Raw genomic sequence first — 16,809 nt, 5'->3', positions numbered from 1 at the left:
TATTTTGGTAATGGACGGTCACATATTAGCTGTCAAATATATATATAACACATTGAGTCACCTAAACCTAACTCTTTTGATCTGACAGAGACTTCCACATACATCTCGTGCTTTCGTTTTCCAATCTCAACTATAAAAAGATGAATCATATTTATGGAATATTAGAAAGAAAAACAAGAAAGCGACAAATCTGTTTCACCTAATAATCTACAAATGAACCAATGGCTTCAAAAGAGTGGCTATGTTTCACTTGTCTGTTTTGGACAACACAACCCAAAATATAACCAGTCCTATGGAGACTTTCTAAGTCACAAGTCACAACTATCCGACAAAAGTGTCCATAAGTAACTTTTAAAACAGTGGTAACATGAAACATATCAAAATGTTATACAGAATTGGAATCAAGATTCTCAAGAAAGTGTACATAAACTATAAATCAAACTCGAGCAGACAGAAGGAAGATTGAATCGTTTTACGACAATCCGGGGATATGATAAAAACACACAAGATCAATGGTGGAAGACGAGTCATCTACACATATATGAGTGGGTGCAAAAAAACAAAAAAGAATGAATTAGTAAGGATTGTTGTAGTAATACCCCGTCGGTGGCGGTCCCATCCCGTTGACAGGTGGCATTCCGTAAGCTGGAACTGGACCGGTGTTCATCTTAGCCAAACTGGCTTGACCTCTCATTCCTTCACGCTGGTATTGCTGCCATAGCTGTTGCTCTTGACTCAGTAGATACTGCTTCTTCTCCATCTCGGCCATTTGCACATATGAAGGTGGTGGAATGGTTAGTGAAGCTGCGAATGGGTCTTGGTTCACTTTCTCGACAGTTCCATCTGGTGCAGGTAAGGCCAATACTTGATTGTTGGTTTTACCTGGTAAGGGTAAAGCTACGCTGCTCGCGCTACCACCAGTCAATTGTGAGGTGCTCACGTGTTGTCTGACCATTCCTTGATCATACATCCCGTTGAGCAACAAGTTATCGAATCCACCGCCCAAAGCGGCTGTCTGTTTTTCTAAATTGCTAGCTGTTTCAACCAATGCCAACTCCCAATCCGCTTTCCCGGGCTCTGCAGCAGGATTCTGCCAAGCAGAGGTTACACCATTCGACGAGAAAGCTTCCCATTTTCCGTTGTTACTGGGTGGACCAGCAAAGAGCGCAAGCGCAAACTTATTCCCTTGGTCATCAGCCGTGACTTCATCCTCCCTCAAGTTAACTAAATCCTCGGTAAATTGCGGTTTTTGAGGCTGAGGTTCTGGTTCAGGCGGAGGTGGAGGAGTGTAATTCTCTGGAGGAGGAAGCGCTTTGATTTCGTTCATATCAGGTTCAGGCTCCTCTTCTTGAACCGGCGGAGGAGGAGCTTCGATCTCTTTCCTCTCGGGACTCTTCCCTCTCTTTGCCCTGTCTCTCACAAACTCTTCCAACGTCTCCAACAACTTGCTTGTAATCCTCTGAACTTCCGGATACTCAGAAGATCTCGCCACACCCGTTTCCTTACACCAATTATAAAACGCAATAAGCTCATCAATCTGTTTAGCCGCACTAGCATAAGCATCAAAGGCCTTAACGCAATCCGTATACTCCATATCGAAAAACTTATCCAACAAAACAGCCAAAACCTCACAGATATCAGCATACAGCTTAAAACTCTCCCTCACAACGGGATACAACGCAATCAATATCATCCTACTGTTCTTAGCTAAACCAGTAGGTCTCAAAGACAAAAACCGATCAAGCAACCTTTGCAAATGACCCATCTTTCCGAAAATCCTCTCCGGCGTCATTTCCCTTAAAGGCGTAACAACTTTCTTCTCATCTCTCCCTCCTCCTCCTCCCATCTCAGTCATATCTCCGTAAGACCGAGATCTCTTCGGCACACCACCATAACCATTACTATCTCCCCTGAAATCACCACCACCACTACCACCACTCTCGTAATCATAAGATCGCTGCGGTGGAGACCTATAATCATCCCTTCCTCTTCCATATCGATCATCACCATTACTATGATGGCTACTATTACCACCACTATTCACCGACACACCACTCTTCCTCTCAAACAAAGCTAACTCAAGCCTCTGATCCAAATAACCAGCATAAGTCCTAACAAAAGCGGAATGATCCCACGAACTCGAATGCGCTTCATCGCGAAAATCAGACATGTTTAACATCCTCGTACCTCGTCTAGTCGAATAAAGAATCTCTTCTTGAAAAATTGGATCTCCTTCATTAAGAAGTCTATGCACAAGCATAAGCGCCTTGAGAGCAACAATCCAATCACGCGTCTTACTCAATCGCCGTGAAACGGAAGTAACACAAGCGAGGATATAGCCACGGGAGAGAGAAGTCAGGTTTAGAATCTCACGAATGTATTTCTCGCTCGCGGGATCGTCGTCGTGGCTTGTAGCTTTCACGATGGCTACTTCTAGATCTGGAGCCATGTTGCTTGCTACTTTAGCGATTCCGATGCTTGTTTGGTCTTTAACCGCACCGATCGCTTTTCGAATACTCGGCGCCATCTCCGATTTCGAATTTCTGAAAAAGTTTAAACACAACTATTCAAAAAACACAAAGAATCGAAAATAATTTGACATTGATGAGAGATTTGATTAAGAATCTAACGGGAAACACAATTTGAAAATCGATTTCGATTTTTTCTTTGAGCTATTTTTAGAAATTACCGTTAGGTTCGTACCTTGGCTAGATCTACGGAGGAGGATTCGTCGGAGTACAAAACGGTGTCGGATTTGTTGGAGATCTCTGGGATCTATAGATCTGTAGAAACGCCAAATTTGGCGTTGTGAGATTCGGCGAAGGAGTAAAAGAGAATGGTGGTGGCTGAAGAGAGAGAACAGAGTTGGATTTATGAGGAATGTTGGAGTCTGTGATGACGTGGCGATTTTTAAGTCGTTGATTTAGAGAGAAGGAGATGCTAAAGCTTTTTTTTACCCGGCGCTGTCGGGAGCTGGGTGCTTGTCGGAAGGTAAAGATGTTATTTTTTGTTTTTTTTGGGTTCAAACATGTAATTTGCGTAATAACAGATTACTTTTGTCTGGGGAAATTAACTCTAGTTTCTGAAATGTAGGTAACAGATTACTTATGTTTCGAAGTAGAAGCAGAATTTTTTTTTTTTTTTCTGAAGTTGGGAGAATGGAAGTTCGAAAGCGTTGAAAAAAATATTTTATTTAAAAATACGGTGGCACTAGAATAGTCTGAGCTGGAACGACGGCTTTATCATATGTTCTCTCCGTTTTATAATATAAAGCATTTTAAATAAAATCACACTCATTAAAAAATCTAATTTTAAAAACTCAACCAATCATTAAAGAGACTACATAATATAAATAATCATAAAATATTAAAGTAATATATAATTTGCATTGAAACTCGAAAACCATTTATATTGTAAAACAAAATTTTTTATTCAAAATGCCTTATATTATGAAACGGAGAGAGTATGATATACCGTAATTTGTTTATTGTCTCATTTTTATACTTGGTGGACAACTTAAAAAGTGATGTCGCTGTAAAAAAATTAATTAAAAAATGATGTTTCTACACGATAAATCAACTAAACTAAGATAATGGCTTTGAATGTTAACTCATTTTCAAAGCGGTACAGAGTATATAGCTTTGACAGTTACCAATCACAAAAGCTTTATCAAAGCGTTACCAACAATTTTACTCTTAACTTTTCGTACAGTTTTTTTTATACAGTTATTTCTTACAATTTTGCACTATTCCGGTATAGCTTACAGCTCCATCTAACAACCAAGAAACTTGTATAGCTTTTAGTTACCAATCAGAAAATAAATTTAAAAACCCCATCTCTTTTGTTTTTTAAACAAGGGTTGAACTTCATCATGTAATACTGTAAGTCTTCATCAAGTTGCATTTGATAGTCGATCAGTCATAAACAATGATTCGCTCTATCTTAACACAAGCCTTGGTGAACACTTTTTGATAAATAAATTAAGCATATAGCACTATAATATATAAAATGAAGTAACTAACCAGAAGACATAGTGCAATGACAATTTTAACCTGCCTAACTGGACACGTACGCAGGAAGGTGAACGAAGTTGGGCGTAACATGGCAAAGGAAAGAGAAAAGGTAATATTTTATGAATAAAATATATTTTTACCCCTTCATATTCTTTCTACAACATATTTTTTATTAAAAAAAATTATTAATCTCAAATCTATTTTAAAATAGTATTGTTTTTTTTTTATGTATAGGACATACTTTATATTTTTTAAATCTGATGTGAAATTTTTAAAATGGTGAAAAATGTTGTTAATAAAAAACAGAAATGTTCATAGTACATAGTATAGACACACATAGAACAGAATATATAGTACATACTTCATAGTATACAATTTATCATCACTTTTGAATAGTATAACGATAGTGGTAACTATAGCGGTGGCGGTGGTTATAGTGATGGTGGTGATGGTGATGACGGTGGTGGTGATGGTGGTGATAACAGGGATGGTAGATGTGGTCGTAGTGATGATAATGGAAATGGTGGTGGTAAGTGGTAACAATGGTGGTAGTCATGACAGTGACGGTAGCGGTGGATGGCGGTAACAATGGTAGTGGTGGTGACGGGGGTGGTGATGACGGTTGTGAGATGACGATGATAGTGATAATGATTGTAGTGGCGATGGTAGTGGCTATGTTGATAGTGTAATAATAATTGTTGGTGGTGGTGATTATAGAATATAGACTAGTATTTTGTTTATTTGTTTTTTCTTTTTATATTAGAATAAAAAAATATAAGATGAGATGACAAAAGAGAGCGAAAGGACAAATTTGGTAATATTACATATACTATAAAGAATATTATGGTTTCATAGTTAGAATGGTTAGTTAGTGAATTATAGTTTTTTTGTTGGTTATACAATACAATTTTCCATTTAAACAATTCCCTCTCTCTCTTTTTTTCCTCTCATTAAATGATATTTTAGACCAAACAATTGTTTCATTTTCGGTAATATTTTATAGTATTTACATTAAAACAAATTACTTTTGTGTAAAAAGAGAAAATATCACCAAAAATAAAAAATATTATTTTGTATTAAAATCATTTACTTATTTATTTTCTAAACTAAAAAATCATTTATTTTATCTAAACAAAATTCAGCCATTGCTAAAAACAAACTACGAAATATGTGTTAGTTACGTCTATTCCCTTATCGTTTAAAAACCATCTGAGATATGTTGTTTCTTATGAGGTCTTTGCTTTTCGGCATATGTTATCTCCTCTAAGATTACTTTCGAGAGCCATTTAAAAACATTTATTGTTGAACCCGAACCCCCCAGGGTTGGTAACATCATGTAAAAGATGGGACAAAGTTCTCATAAGACAAGCACAAAGATGGGTTGAATAGATCGTATAAATTTGTGGAGAAAATAATATAGATTTTGTTATAGCTGGACTCGAGAGACGAGCTGCCTACGTACCCAAAGCGGGATCAAGCCAAAACGTAGTTCGATTACAACAAAGAGAATGTATTTAGTCATTATTAGGAATGACATTGTTTGTGTCTAAATAATGGTGAGAAATGTAGAAGATGAATCTTGTGTAGAAGAATATGAGTCTCTTTCTTGGAGTCTTCACTTCTCTTTTATAGTCTCTTCCTTCCTTCTAGGGTGTCTTTACTTGGCCATTAAATTCAGAGTTAACTCCACAAAATAACTCCAATTTTTGGCAATTAACTCCTAATCTTGAATGACAATATACCACAATTTCTCTAAAAACTGATGTGGGAGGTCAATTATGAGATCCATTGTGTTATGTTGCGTTGTTGTTGGTGGTAAACTAAGGGTCTGATTTGATGACTATAAGTGTGGAAATAAAAAATCATAATTACTCTCACTTCCTTTAACTGTTACAGTGTTACTAGTCACAATGAAAAATGGAACAAAATCTTGTGTCATAAAATAGATATATAATGAAAAAAGGAACACTATCTTCCCGCAAATTGGCATAGATATTCCAATCTTATTGGAGAACAAAAAGAGAATGCATTAACTTTACCAGCACTAATCTTCTGTCTCCATCTAATAACTAAGTCATAACTATTTACAAGAAAAGGTGCAGAAGTAAGTTGGTAGCCTTTTGGCAGATGCTTTACGATGAATAATACACAAAAAGACATATATTTATTACGAATTACGTTACATAGACAAACATACAAAAAGAGCAGTAATCTCACTTACATACAAAAAGAGCAGTTGGCACAGAGAGACATACAGAAAACTAAGACAACCTCTGTGGTCACTGGTCAGTAACTATGATCTGAGTCATTAGAATAATCTCCATTGTCTTCAAGGGGAGCTGCTTCACCCCATCCTCCACTCCACAACGGCTGAAGGACGATGACCTTACCATTACTGAGTCCAGCAGAGATCTGACTCGGATGTGAAGGATGAGCGGCAACAACAGTCGGATAAACCTCGAGCCTGTGCCATCCCAAATTTGTTAGCAAACTCAATTACATCATTGTTTGAATCAAAATAGAAGTGTGGGCAAGGAAACTGTACCTGATGTTGTTGGGGCTGGGTTGAGTAAGAGAAGTCATATTGATTCGACATACCGTCATGAAGGTCCTGGAGTCCACAATTTTTATAAATCCACTTCTAAAGCCAGCATAGATGATCTCACCATCGGAAGAATATGTAGCGGAAGTTATTGAAGTATCAGATTCATCGGGTATCCACTGCGTAGCATTTTTTATTTAGAGTCGTAAGATAAAACTAGAGGCAAGGGAATATTATCAGAGAAAAGAGTCTTCTTCAAAGTCTTTGCCTTTTACCTGCAAACGGCAATCAAGAGTTCGAGCTTCGTATATACCTATCCAACCCTCATGGACCACAAGTAGCTCAATTTGATATGGGTCAAACTGGATGTGAGTTACTAAAGAGGTGGACTCATGGTTAGACCGGGTGCAGAACTTACGCGTAGAGTTCTTACTTGTTAGCTTAACCCAACTCTTTGTGCTCCAAAGACAGAGCTGGAGAAAACAAATACACTTTAGAAATCCTGAAAGTAACAATTTTGGGTATCTACAGATGCATGTACAAACCTTTCCATCAGAGTCAGATGAGACAAGGACATTAAAACAGCGTGAAAATGCTAGGCAGGTTATTTTCTGATCGTGGCCCTCCAGCTTTTCTTTGACCTAATACATTTACAGCTTTATAACATCTTTAAGCAGCAGACAAAGTCAGGCAAACGGTTTCAGACGATTACTACAAAAACGAAGACTTTACCTTTCTCGAGGATAAACAATGGATAAAGATAGAACCATCATCTAGCCCGACAGCAAGCAAATCACCAGGAATAAATATAAAATACGTAGCCATAGGTGTAGGACTTCCAAAAGCAGCTACCTTCTGCATTATTATGCAAACAGTGTCATTTGATGATGCAGACACAAAGGCATGACCTAAAAGCTTATAACACTACAATGCTTATTACCTCAAAACTCTTTAGATCAAAAACTGCTATTTTTCCTCCTGAAGTAGAGAAAAGATAGGAACCCTTGATAGCGAAACATGACGTTGAATTCTGAACAGAGGCGGCCATCTCGTTTTTCATAGTTTTCCCACTTTGAGGTTGATGTAATCGTGGCTTCGGAAATACATTTTCCTTCAATATTCGAGGAGTATACTATAAGCAGAAAATTTAAAGAATCAATCAAGTAGACAAGGTAAGTAGTCAGGACATCAGCGCTGAAACATAGCAGAGATAATTTTGGCATCTGAGACTAAACCTTGGAGAATTCATTTTGGCTACTCGACCACGTCCAGAGTTTATGTGTGGCGTCTTCTGCCAAAGCCAGTATATAATCTCCAGAAGGGGAATAGGTCAAACGTGCAATCTACCAAAGTCAACAAAATCAATGAGATCCCAATAGTTGAAGATATAGAAGACAAGTTTGACTATATGCATCAACAAACAGCATTAACATTCAATATTCACCGAGGACTACAAGCGTAGGTGATACTTTCATTCCAAACAGCTCAAGCGAAATAAATTTCTCAGAGAATATGGTTTCTAGATGATGCTAGTACCGAGAATGTATACACAGGTGGTAGAAACTCTGTAGTCAAATAATAAGTGCTAACATGAGACATTCCCCTTAAATTAACTGATAATATTACTCTGAACAAAGTAGAGTTCTTGGGAGCAACAAAGCACAATCCTTGATGGCTAGAATTTCTCAAGAGCCATGTTCTTTTTTCCTTTTAAAGATCAATTAAAAATGTGAATGAATGCGTTGGATGACATGAAAACTGAAGTACATCAAATTTTAACAGATTCTGGAGAAAGTAACCTTACCATCTCTTCTGAGAAATAATCAGGAAGAACGAGTGCATTGCACTGAGATGGATCATTGATTTCGTTTGGTTTGTAGTTAACAACCTTCTTCCTTTGCCCTGTTTTATTGAATTTTTTTTTCAAAGAGAATGGTGTGCCACAAAGGTATGACACTACTGGAACATTTTCCAGAGAACTAGAATTGTTGCATGTACGAGAAGTCCACCAGTCCATACTGCATGAGGTGAAGAAAATAAGAACTAAAAGAAACCACGAAAAGACAATCAAGACTAGAAAAAAAAACCTTTGGCAGCCTTACGTCTGCTTCATCAGTGTTAAAAGTCTTGACTTTTCCATGCTAGGAAACTTGAGTTTATCTTTCAGTACGGGATTCTTCTTCGCTAGCATGGCAACAGAGGCATGTAGCTTTATCTTCGGCGACATGTTATCAAGAGATCCAGATGGGGTTGCAACCTCCCTGCAGTAGAAAATCTTAATCAGGATGAAAGCTGTGGCCTGTCAAATAAATAATTAACAGGATTTACTAAAGAACACTAAATCTAGAATTGCTCAATCGATTAGTGCACTTTTCATCAGCATACAGCGGACGAGTAAATAGCTTTTCAAGATATGTTTTCTGTATCAAAATTGACAAATTGAAGTCTAACTACTTTTCACCAGCATACAGTGGAAAATTGACAAGTAGAGAATTTGGGGATAATAATATTTCAATACGAACTTATACCTACTTTATGTTGCGCTTATGTTCATGCTTTCATCATATGCAAAGTCCTTAACCAAATAATTGGGATCTCATAACAAAATTATGAGATGTAAATGCAGATAAATAAATCTAAACCAACCATTCTGTAGATTGTAGGCATGTAAGTTTCTGGATTTCAAGAAACATAGCCTTTGAGTACTTGTTATCTTTTGAGTCTGTAAAAGCTCCCAGGTACTCTTCAGCTTTGCCATATTCACCGAGCTTCATCACTTCCGCCAGATAATTTAAGTTGAAGAAGACTTTTGTTTCTTGCTCTAACCTTCAGAAAGAAAAAGTTACCATCAATAAGTAAACAACGATATATCCAAAGTCATATTTATCCCTGCAAAGCTTACTTATGCAGAGTGTTCTTGTACTTGGCTTCATAGAGAAACTGAAGGATTAAGCAAATGAGATCTTCCTACAAGAAACGCACTGATCAGAAACAAAAGAACCCAAGAAGCCAAAAATCTCTTCCATTGCATTATTAGTTTCAACATAGCTATTTCCGGTTCCTTCGACAATATGTAAAATTTTACCTTCAAACCTCCGTTTCTCCCACTACAATTTGGACAAATAAGGGAGATAAGTGACAGCAATGCAGATTTATTCAAGCTCGGAAATTCGAGTTTGTCACATAAACAAGGATTGCTTTCTGCTAGTTTATGTAGATCAACACACAATTTAGCTCTTCCCGGTACTTTGTCCACACAACAAGTTCCCTCCAGAATCCTATAAACAAAACCACAACTAAAAAACTCTATAAGATCTGCATTGTGGCAACAAATTATCAATAGCTAAATATATCTTAACCCTTGCCTCATATCATCTACAGCAATCACCTCAACCAAATCGTCGAAGCTATCATCTTTTAAAACAGGAATCCGTCTCAAATCCTTAGAGAATATGCTCACAGCTTCAGAGCCACCACTCCTGCAGAACACAACAAAAATGATCAATGATGATACAATAGCAATTCTTTAAGAAGATTAGGGGAATGCTTGCCTATCCGGTGCTTCGGATAATTTCCGCTTGAACAAGTCAAAGAACATCTTCCTTGAATATGTATTTGCTTCTGGACGAGTGAATGCTAAAAGATAGTCATCTGCTTCTTTAAAGTTACCATTGAGGATTGCATTGGAGAAGTAACTAAAATCGAAGAAAACTCTTGAATCCTGCTCCAATCTTCATAACAAAAACAAATCACACATAAATTAGCCATAACCAAAACTATTTGAGAAACCAAAAATCAAAATCAAAGAAACAATTGTAAACCGTACAAGTGTAAGCTTTCTTCGTAGCCTTCTTCATCAAAGAACTGTAAGATTAGGAATACGAGATTTTTCCGATTTTTCTCGTCTAAGATCATCGTTTAGCTCCAGAGGAAATTTAGGGTTCGAGAGATATCAATTTTGGTAGGGAAGGAGATGAAATCGCACGGAACGGCAAGTAGAATCCCGAGATTGTATCGAGATTTGGAGATTGAAGACGAATGGGAAATTTTCAGGTCAGCAAAAGTTTTCTCGTCGTCTTCGTTTAGTCCGCTAATGGACAGTCTAGTGTAGTGAAAGCAACGGAGGTCAGAGAGAGAAGCGATAAGGAGTGTGATAAGTTCACTTACTTATCATTACCCTCAGACTACTATAAACTTCTATTGATTACAACTGGTTTAAATGCAGCGGATGCGGAAATTTGCAGAAAGAGACAGAAGTTGCTGTTTCAACCGTTGTTAAATAATTTATAGGAAAAAAATATTCAGCTACACGAAGTATAAGAGAATACATACCTACACATGCCAAGTTTAAAAATAAAAAACCAACTACATGAACTAAATGTATTGCATGCCCATATATACCAACTATATGATGATATGTGGTTAACATCACGAACATTTATTCCGGTACATCAATCAACGAAATCCGGAGTTGACCATTGTTGACCGGTATAGACCAACAAAAATATTCAAAATTTTTTTTTTAATTTATTTTAAATATTTAAAAAAGAATTATTCTATTAAACCATCTATGGTGTTGTATAATAGAAAACACATTCTATATTTAACAAAAAAATATTTTGTATGATTTTAATAATTAGTTAATTTTTTCAACTTCAAAACTAAACTAAAAGTGAGATGAAATAAATTTTATTAATTTTTTAGAAAAATTGAGTATATGACTCTTCAATCTAAAGTTTTCATGGTAAAAAAATATTAAGTTTTTTTTGCTAAAATCAAAATCATAATACATAGTTGAAAATATAGAAAATTTAACATACTCTTTAGTCTAACTTTAAGATATTGTTAATTTTTGTAATTATAATTATTAAAAAAATTTATCGTAATAACGGATAAACAACAAAAAAGGTCGCAATTTGTTTTTTTTTTTAATATATAGCAAATAGAACATCTAAAGATATTGATTTTAGCAAAAATATTTATAAAATAAGAAGTTAATGTTTTTATTGACAATATAAAAATAAATAATTCGCTTAATTATTTTTATTTCACTTTTATTTTAGTATTGAAATTGAAAAAACTAACTAATTATAATAATCAATTTATTTAATATATATACAAAATTTATTTAAGTTGAATATAGAATGTGTTTTCCTCTTTAATTATACAATACCATAAAAGATTCAATAGAACAATTTTTTGTTTTTGTTTTTAATACTAAAATATAAAAAAAAAATTTGAATATTTTTGTTGGTCAATACCGGTCAACGATGGTCAACGCCGGATTTCGATGATTAGTATACCATAATAAGCGAGATTTAGCGAGATTTAGTATTGATGGTGATGATGATTGTGATAGTTGTGAGATTCAGTTGTGGTGGTGGTCTGGTGGATCGGAGTAGTGAGACTCGGTGGTAATGCCCGACAAAGATGAGAAATAGTGATATTGAAAAAGAAAAAAATATGGTGGTGAAAAAATCCAACGAGAGGGATAGAAAGAAAAAGAAAGAGGAGATCGAGAAAAAATAAGAGAAATCTAATGAGAGAAAAAAAGAGATTCGAGGATTTGTCTAATGGGGCAAAAATTGACAAAAACCATATAGCAAATAGATACTGTTTAGTTAATATTATTTTATTAGTTTATTTAGTGCATATTTTCTAATTCCTTATGAATTTGTCTTTTTGTTTTAAGGATTTCTCATATTATCAAGTAAAGTTAAATGGTGTGGATATAGACTGTCTCATATTGTCACAATTCTGTTTCCATCTTGCCCACACTGAAATTAGAAAGTGTTATACACTCTTCCGATGGATGTAGATAATTTATTAAATTCAATAATACACATATGAACATTTATTAAATATCATACTGTCACATATAATAAATAAAACTACAAATAGTATTTTATATTACACATTATTCATAACTAATCTATATTTTAAAAATAATTAAAATACTATATTTTCTAAAATTAAAACATATTTTTATATAATTTTAATTAATCTTACAAAAATAAAAATTAAAAATGACAATTTCGACATGTAACCCGTGCAACGCAGGGTCCAAATCTAGTTTGTAATAAATTAGAAATATATGGTGGTTGGTTGAGGGTTTAAAGACTTTTACTTTAATAGAAAAAGGTTTTTAAAGCCAAAATTTTGCAAATCAGGATTTTACTTATTTTTTTCTTTTTAAAGTTTCTAAAGTCACTACTTTTGTTTAGCCATTTTCCTTTTATTTTTTTTAAGTCACGTAAACATGACTATAGTTACTCTTTTTATCAAAGGGTCGATTGGTTACTACTGTTACTTTTGGCTATAGAGACTTTGTTGTTAGAGCTTTCATTCTAGAAATTTTTGTTGTCATGATTTTAACGATAAAGACTTTCGCAATAGAAATTTTGGCTGTTGAAATTTTGAAACCAATTGGTAAAAAATTATAAGTTTGGAAATTATAATTTTAAATAATATAAATGAACAGATTATGACATGTGCAATACAATAGTTTTTTCTTCTCTATCAAAAAGCTCGTTGTTATTGGTATCAACATAATTGATGACGGTTTCCAATGATCGGTAAATCTAAACCAAAAATTAAGGAATTGATGACGGTTTCCAATGATCGGTAAATCTAAACCAAAAATTAAGGAAAATGGATATTAAAAAAATCGGAAAATAGATAATTATTTGTGATAAATTACCAGTGTTCTAAAAATCGGTTTAGGCGGTCGCCTAGGCCCCGTCTAGGCGCTAGACTCAGGTTACGCCTTGATAACCGCCTCGATCGCCTAAAATAGCATAAAAAAGTTTTTAGTGTATTTTTCTAATTTTCGACTACATAGATTTAAATTTATAAGTTTTACCTTGATATATATGGTTATAACTATTCATATGTTGTTCGATATAAATTTATTTTTTGTCTAATTTTTGTTGAAAATTTAATATTAACAATTTTTCTAATATATACTTTTATATGATTTTATCTATAATACCATATTTATAACATTTATGTGGTAAACGTTTAAACCGCCTAAAACCGTCTAGGCTCTGATTAAGCGTTCTGGGCGCTGGTCGTTGAGTCACCACCCTCTTAGCACATAACGCGTTCTTGAACATTGTAAATTACTCATAGATTTGAAAAGAATTTGTAAAACTACGAAAGAGAAGAATAATAATAGAAAAGAAGAAAAGCTAGAATTTTTAATCGAACTTCTACTATACATTTTTGCAGCAGTTTTTGGGGTACCCAAATCGGGTCAAATTTGTTTAATTTTGACCCGGAAATCTTCAATCGGATCTTTCCTTAAATTTTGGCAAAATTAAAAAACGAAAATAATTAATAAAATCTAAAATATATATACTTTCTCAACTAATTACTATATTTAAACGCTTTATTTATGGTATATTCTCCACGATTTTTATAGATAAAGAAATCAAATATGATGATTTAATGCTAATATAACAAATTTGCACTAATTTCCTAAAACCTCTCTACCTAATTTAAACATAAATATATGATTCTTATTTCACTTTTATTTGATCTTATATTTATATTATTTTAAATTATTATAAAATATATAAATAGTTAGTAAATTTTAGTTTTTTTTTTCTGCATATGTTACAATTCAAATTTTTTAAAACGGACATATATTACTCAATCGATGAATAAAAATATGTGTGTAATCTATATTAACATTTTTAAGAACAAATTGAGCATTTAATCATGTCGTTATTTTATTCGGACCCGAAATTGAGTCATTCGGATCTTTCTTTAATTTTTACAATTATCTAAAATGGGACAGTATATCACGGGTGAAATCCTAATTAGTATTTTAAGATACAATTATAAATTGTTTTTACGGGTTGGTCCAAAAACACACACTAATTTAAAAATATACATGGAAACTATTTGAAAGCAACTTTCAAATTAACTCGAATTATATGACATTTAAATAAAAGTGTTATTAAAAAAATAACAAAATGATGTTTAATTTCATTTTAGATTATATGGTTGGACGGGTTTGGGTCAATATTAATACGAGACAATATACCACAGGTGAAATCCTATAAATAACAAATCAAAATACAATTATACAATCTTAAACACTAAACAAAACAAATACAACTTAAAATTTTTTATTTTAGATACAACGCATATGACCCGCGGTATACAACAAAAAATATTATACACAATAAATTCATCAATTTATAAAAATAAAAAAATCAAATAATTAACCCGCGGTGTACCGCGGGTCATATCCTAGTTAACTAAGTAAAATCCTAAAGACATGTTTACGTGGTGATTTAAAAAAAAATGAAAGAGAAAAGGTTTTTAAAAAATGAGTTTAGAGACTTTAAAAAGAAAAAAATAAGTTATAGCCTCAATGAAAACTTTGGTATGTTAAAAGTTTTGTTAAAGTAAAAGTTTCGAAAGTCTAAGCCAATTACTTCCTAAAGTTAGATTCAAAATTTTCTCTTTCTTATTTTTTATTATTATTCTTCTCTCCATTAGTAATAATTTTTTTTTCTAATCTATATGTAATTTATCAAAAATAAATATTAGATTAACTAATAGTCATTTTTTTTCAGTTCGTTTATGATCCATTTTATAATTTTTGGTGAGATTTACCGATAATCGGATCATGTCATAATCTAGTCATTTATATTATCTAAAACTATAATTTCTAAACTCACAATTTTTATCAATTAGTTTCAAGTTTTAACCAATTTTTTTATTGCAAAAGTTTATTTAATCAAAGTCCTAACAACAAAAATTTCTACAGCAAAAGTTCTTATAGTCAAAGTCTGTACAGCCAAAAGTAACAGTCGTTACCAATCGACCTTATAGATTAGAAAATAATTTTTGATACTTATAGGAAAAAGTAAAAGGGGTGATTGGTTATGTAACACCCCGGTTTCAGAAATATGGTAGTGCATGCGGAGAGGTTTAAAAGAATTGATTTAGCCACCTATGTCACCAAAGTGCACTTATCTTTTCGGTCAACTGTCCAGAGAGAACTCCACAGTTAAGCGTGCTTGAGCTGGAGTAGTTTTAGGATGGCTGACCTTCCGGGAAGTGATTGTCGGAACTGTGTGAGTGAGGACAAAACACAGGAAAAGATAATGTGGTGATTTGTAGGGTTGGTAAACAAGTCTTTAAAGCCTCCCGGACGTAGCGGACCGACCGTCGGAAGATGGTAAACCCACGGGCCGAGAGAGGATGTGGACCCATTAAGAGAGGTGACGGTCGGGGCGTTACAGTTACCACTTTAGTTTGGTGCTAAAACAAAGGGTGATTGGTTACTTTTAAGTGGTTCTGACTTTGCTGGTTGCCATATTTATATTAATTGCTACAGTCCAAAAAGATTATTTTTTGGAACTTTAAGAAATTGAACATAAAGTAGAGAGATAGTGGGTGGTTAGACTTTAAAATAAAATAAAAATTCTTAAATCATGATTGGTTAAAAGAACGATGTCAAGACTTTGTAATGAATTTTGTAAGGAATGCGCAAAATTCCTTACAACATACTCCCTCTGTATTTGAAAGAATGTCGTTTCAACTGTTTTTGGGTGAATTAAGAAAGGGCACAGAATTACAAAACTAACCATATGAGAAACGATTATTTACAATTATATTTTATATTTTTTAAATCAATTAAGAAAGGGCACATAATTTTATGAAAATCGATTCGTATCTGTAGTTTTGGTAATTTAGACTGATTAATTATGATCAATTAATTGGGGGTAATTTAGGAAATTTTATGCAAAAGTTGTTAAAATGACAACTAATTAAAAACACAGAAAAAAGGCTAGAACGACATTTATTCAAATACGGAGGGAGTAGCAAATAGTCTTCAAAATCCTACAACCATGTTTACGTGACTTATGTAAAAATAGAAAGCAAAAAAAAAAAACTAAAAGAAAATGACTCTAGAAACTTTAGAAAGAGAAAAATAAATAAAAGCCTGATTGGTAAAATTTTGGCTGTTTAATTTTTTTTTTTAATGTAAAAATCTTTTAAGTTTTAACCAATCACCCCTATAATCTTGAGTCGGGATATGGAGAGAGCAATCAGCGCGGAAAGTGGGATTAGTTCAACTAGAGAGTTGGGAAAATATCTTGGGATGCCCATTTTGCAGAAAAGAATAAACAAGACGACTTATGGCGAGGTCTTGGAGAAGGTATCGTCAAGGTTAGCGGGATGGAAAAATAAAACCTTGAGCATGGCAGGGAGGATAACATTGACCAAAGCTGT

The 16,809-nt window shown here is 33.8% G+C and overlaps 2 protein-coding genes across 4 annotated transcripts; both read right to left on the bottom strand.

The window, feature by feature from the left end:
- Window positions 1-322: 322 nt before the first annotated feature.
- Window positions 323-3,013, bottom strand: LOC9316747 (putative clathrin assembly protein At2g25430). 2 transcript variants are annotated; one of them, XM_002878807.2, is made up of 2 exons: window positions 2,690-3,013; window positions 323-2,543 (listed from the first exon to the last, which is right to left on the bottom strand). In XM_002878807.2, exon 2 carries the CDS (start codon window positions 2,525-2,527, stop codon window positions 575-577), a length of 1,953 nt encoding a protein of 650 aa, XP_002878853.2. In that variant the 5' UTR covers window positions 2,528-2,543; window positions 2,690-3,013; the 3' UTR covers window positions 323-574. The 2 variants fall into 2 exon arrangements, with proteins under 2 accessions (XP_002878853.2, XP_020883911.1); XM_021028252.1 differs by having other exon boundaries at window positions 2,704-2,977.
- A 3,083-nt stretch (window positions 3,014-6,096) lies between these two features.
- LOC9316746 (protein TOPLESS) lies at window positions 6,097-10,688 on the bottom strand. Of its 2 annotated transcripts, none has more exons than XM_021029712.1 (15): window positions 10,382-10,686; window positions 10,107-10,286; window positions 9,921-10,034; window positions 9,641-9,833; window positions 9,458-9,522; window positions 9,202-9,381; window positions 8,658-8,816; window positions 8,360-8,573; window positions 7,791-7,898; window positions 7,496-7,687; window positions 7,288-7,410; window positions 7,101-7,196; window positions 6,831-7,028; window positions 6,559-6,734; window positions 6,097-6,477 (listed from the first exon to the last, which is right to left on the bottom strand). In XM_021029712.1, the coding sequence occupies exons 1-15, from the start codon at window positions 10,468-10,470 to the stop codon at window positions 6,300-6,302; spliced, it is 2,265 nt and encodes a 754-aa protein (XP_020885371.1). In that variant the 5' UTR covers window positions 10,471-10,686; the 3' UTR covers window positions 6,097-6,299. The 2 variants fall into 2 exon arrangements, with proteins under 2 accessions (XP_020885371.1, XP_020885372.1); XM_021029713.1 differs by having other exon boundaries at window positions 6,177-6,477; window positions 7,496-7,666; window positions 10,382-10,688.
- Between the last annotated feature and the right edge of the window lie 6,121 nt (window positions 10,689-16,809).

This window comes from Arabidopsis lyrata (genome assembly GCF_000004255.2).
Source record: "Arabidopsis lyrata subsp. lyrata unplaced genomic scaffold ARALYscaffold_4, whole genome shotgun sequence".
NCBI classification, from domain to species: domain Eukaryota; kingdom Viridiplantae; phylum Streptophyta; class Magnoliopsida; order Brassicales; family Brassicaceae; genus Arabidopsis; species Arabidopsis lyrata.
This window is presented reverse-complemented; position numbering and strand designations above follow the sequence as displayed.

Excerpts from the sequence above, each read along its gene's own strand:
- LOC9316747 (XM_002878807.2), bottom strand. The coding sequence starts at position 2,527 with ATGGCGCCGAGTATTCGAAAAGCGATCGGTGCGGTTAAAGACCAAACA.
- LOC9316746 (XM_021029712.1), bottom strand. The coding sequence starts at position 10,470 with ATGATCTTAGACGAGAAAAATCGGAAAAATCTCGTATTCCTAATCTTA. Across the intron at positions 10,035-10,106 it reads TTATCCGAAGCACCGGATAG|GAGTGGTGGCTCTGAAGCTG; the intron begins GCAAGCATTCCC and ends TGTGTTCTGCAG. Across the intron at positions 7,197-7,287 it reads ATTGTTTATCCTCGAGAAAG|GTCAAAGAAAAGCTGGAGGG; the intron begins GTAAAGTCTTCG and ends TAAATGTATTAG.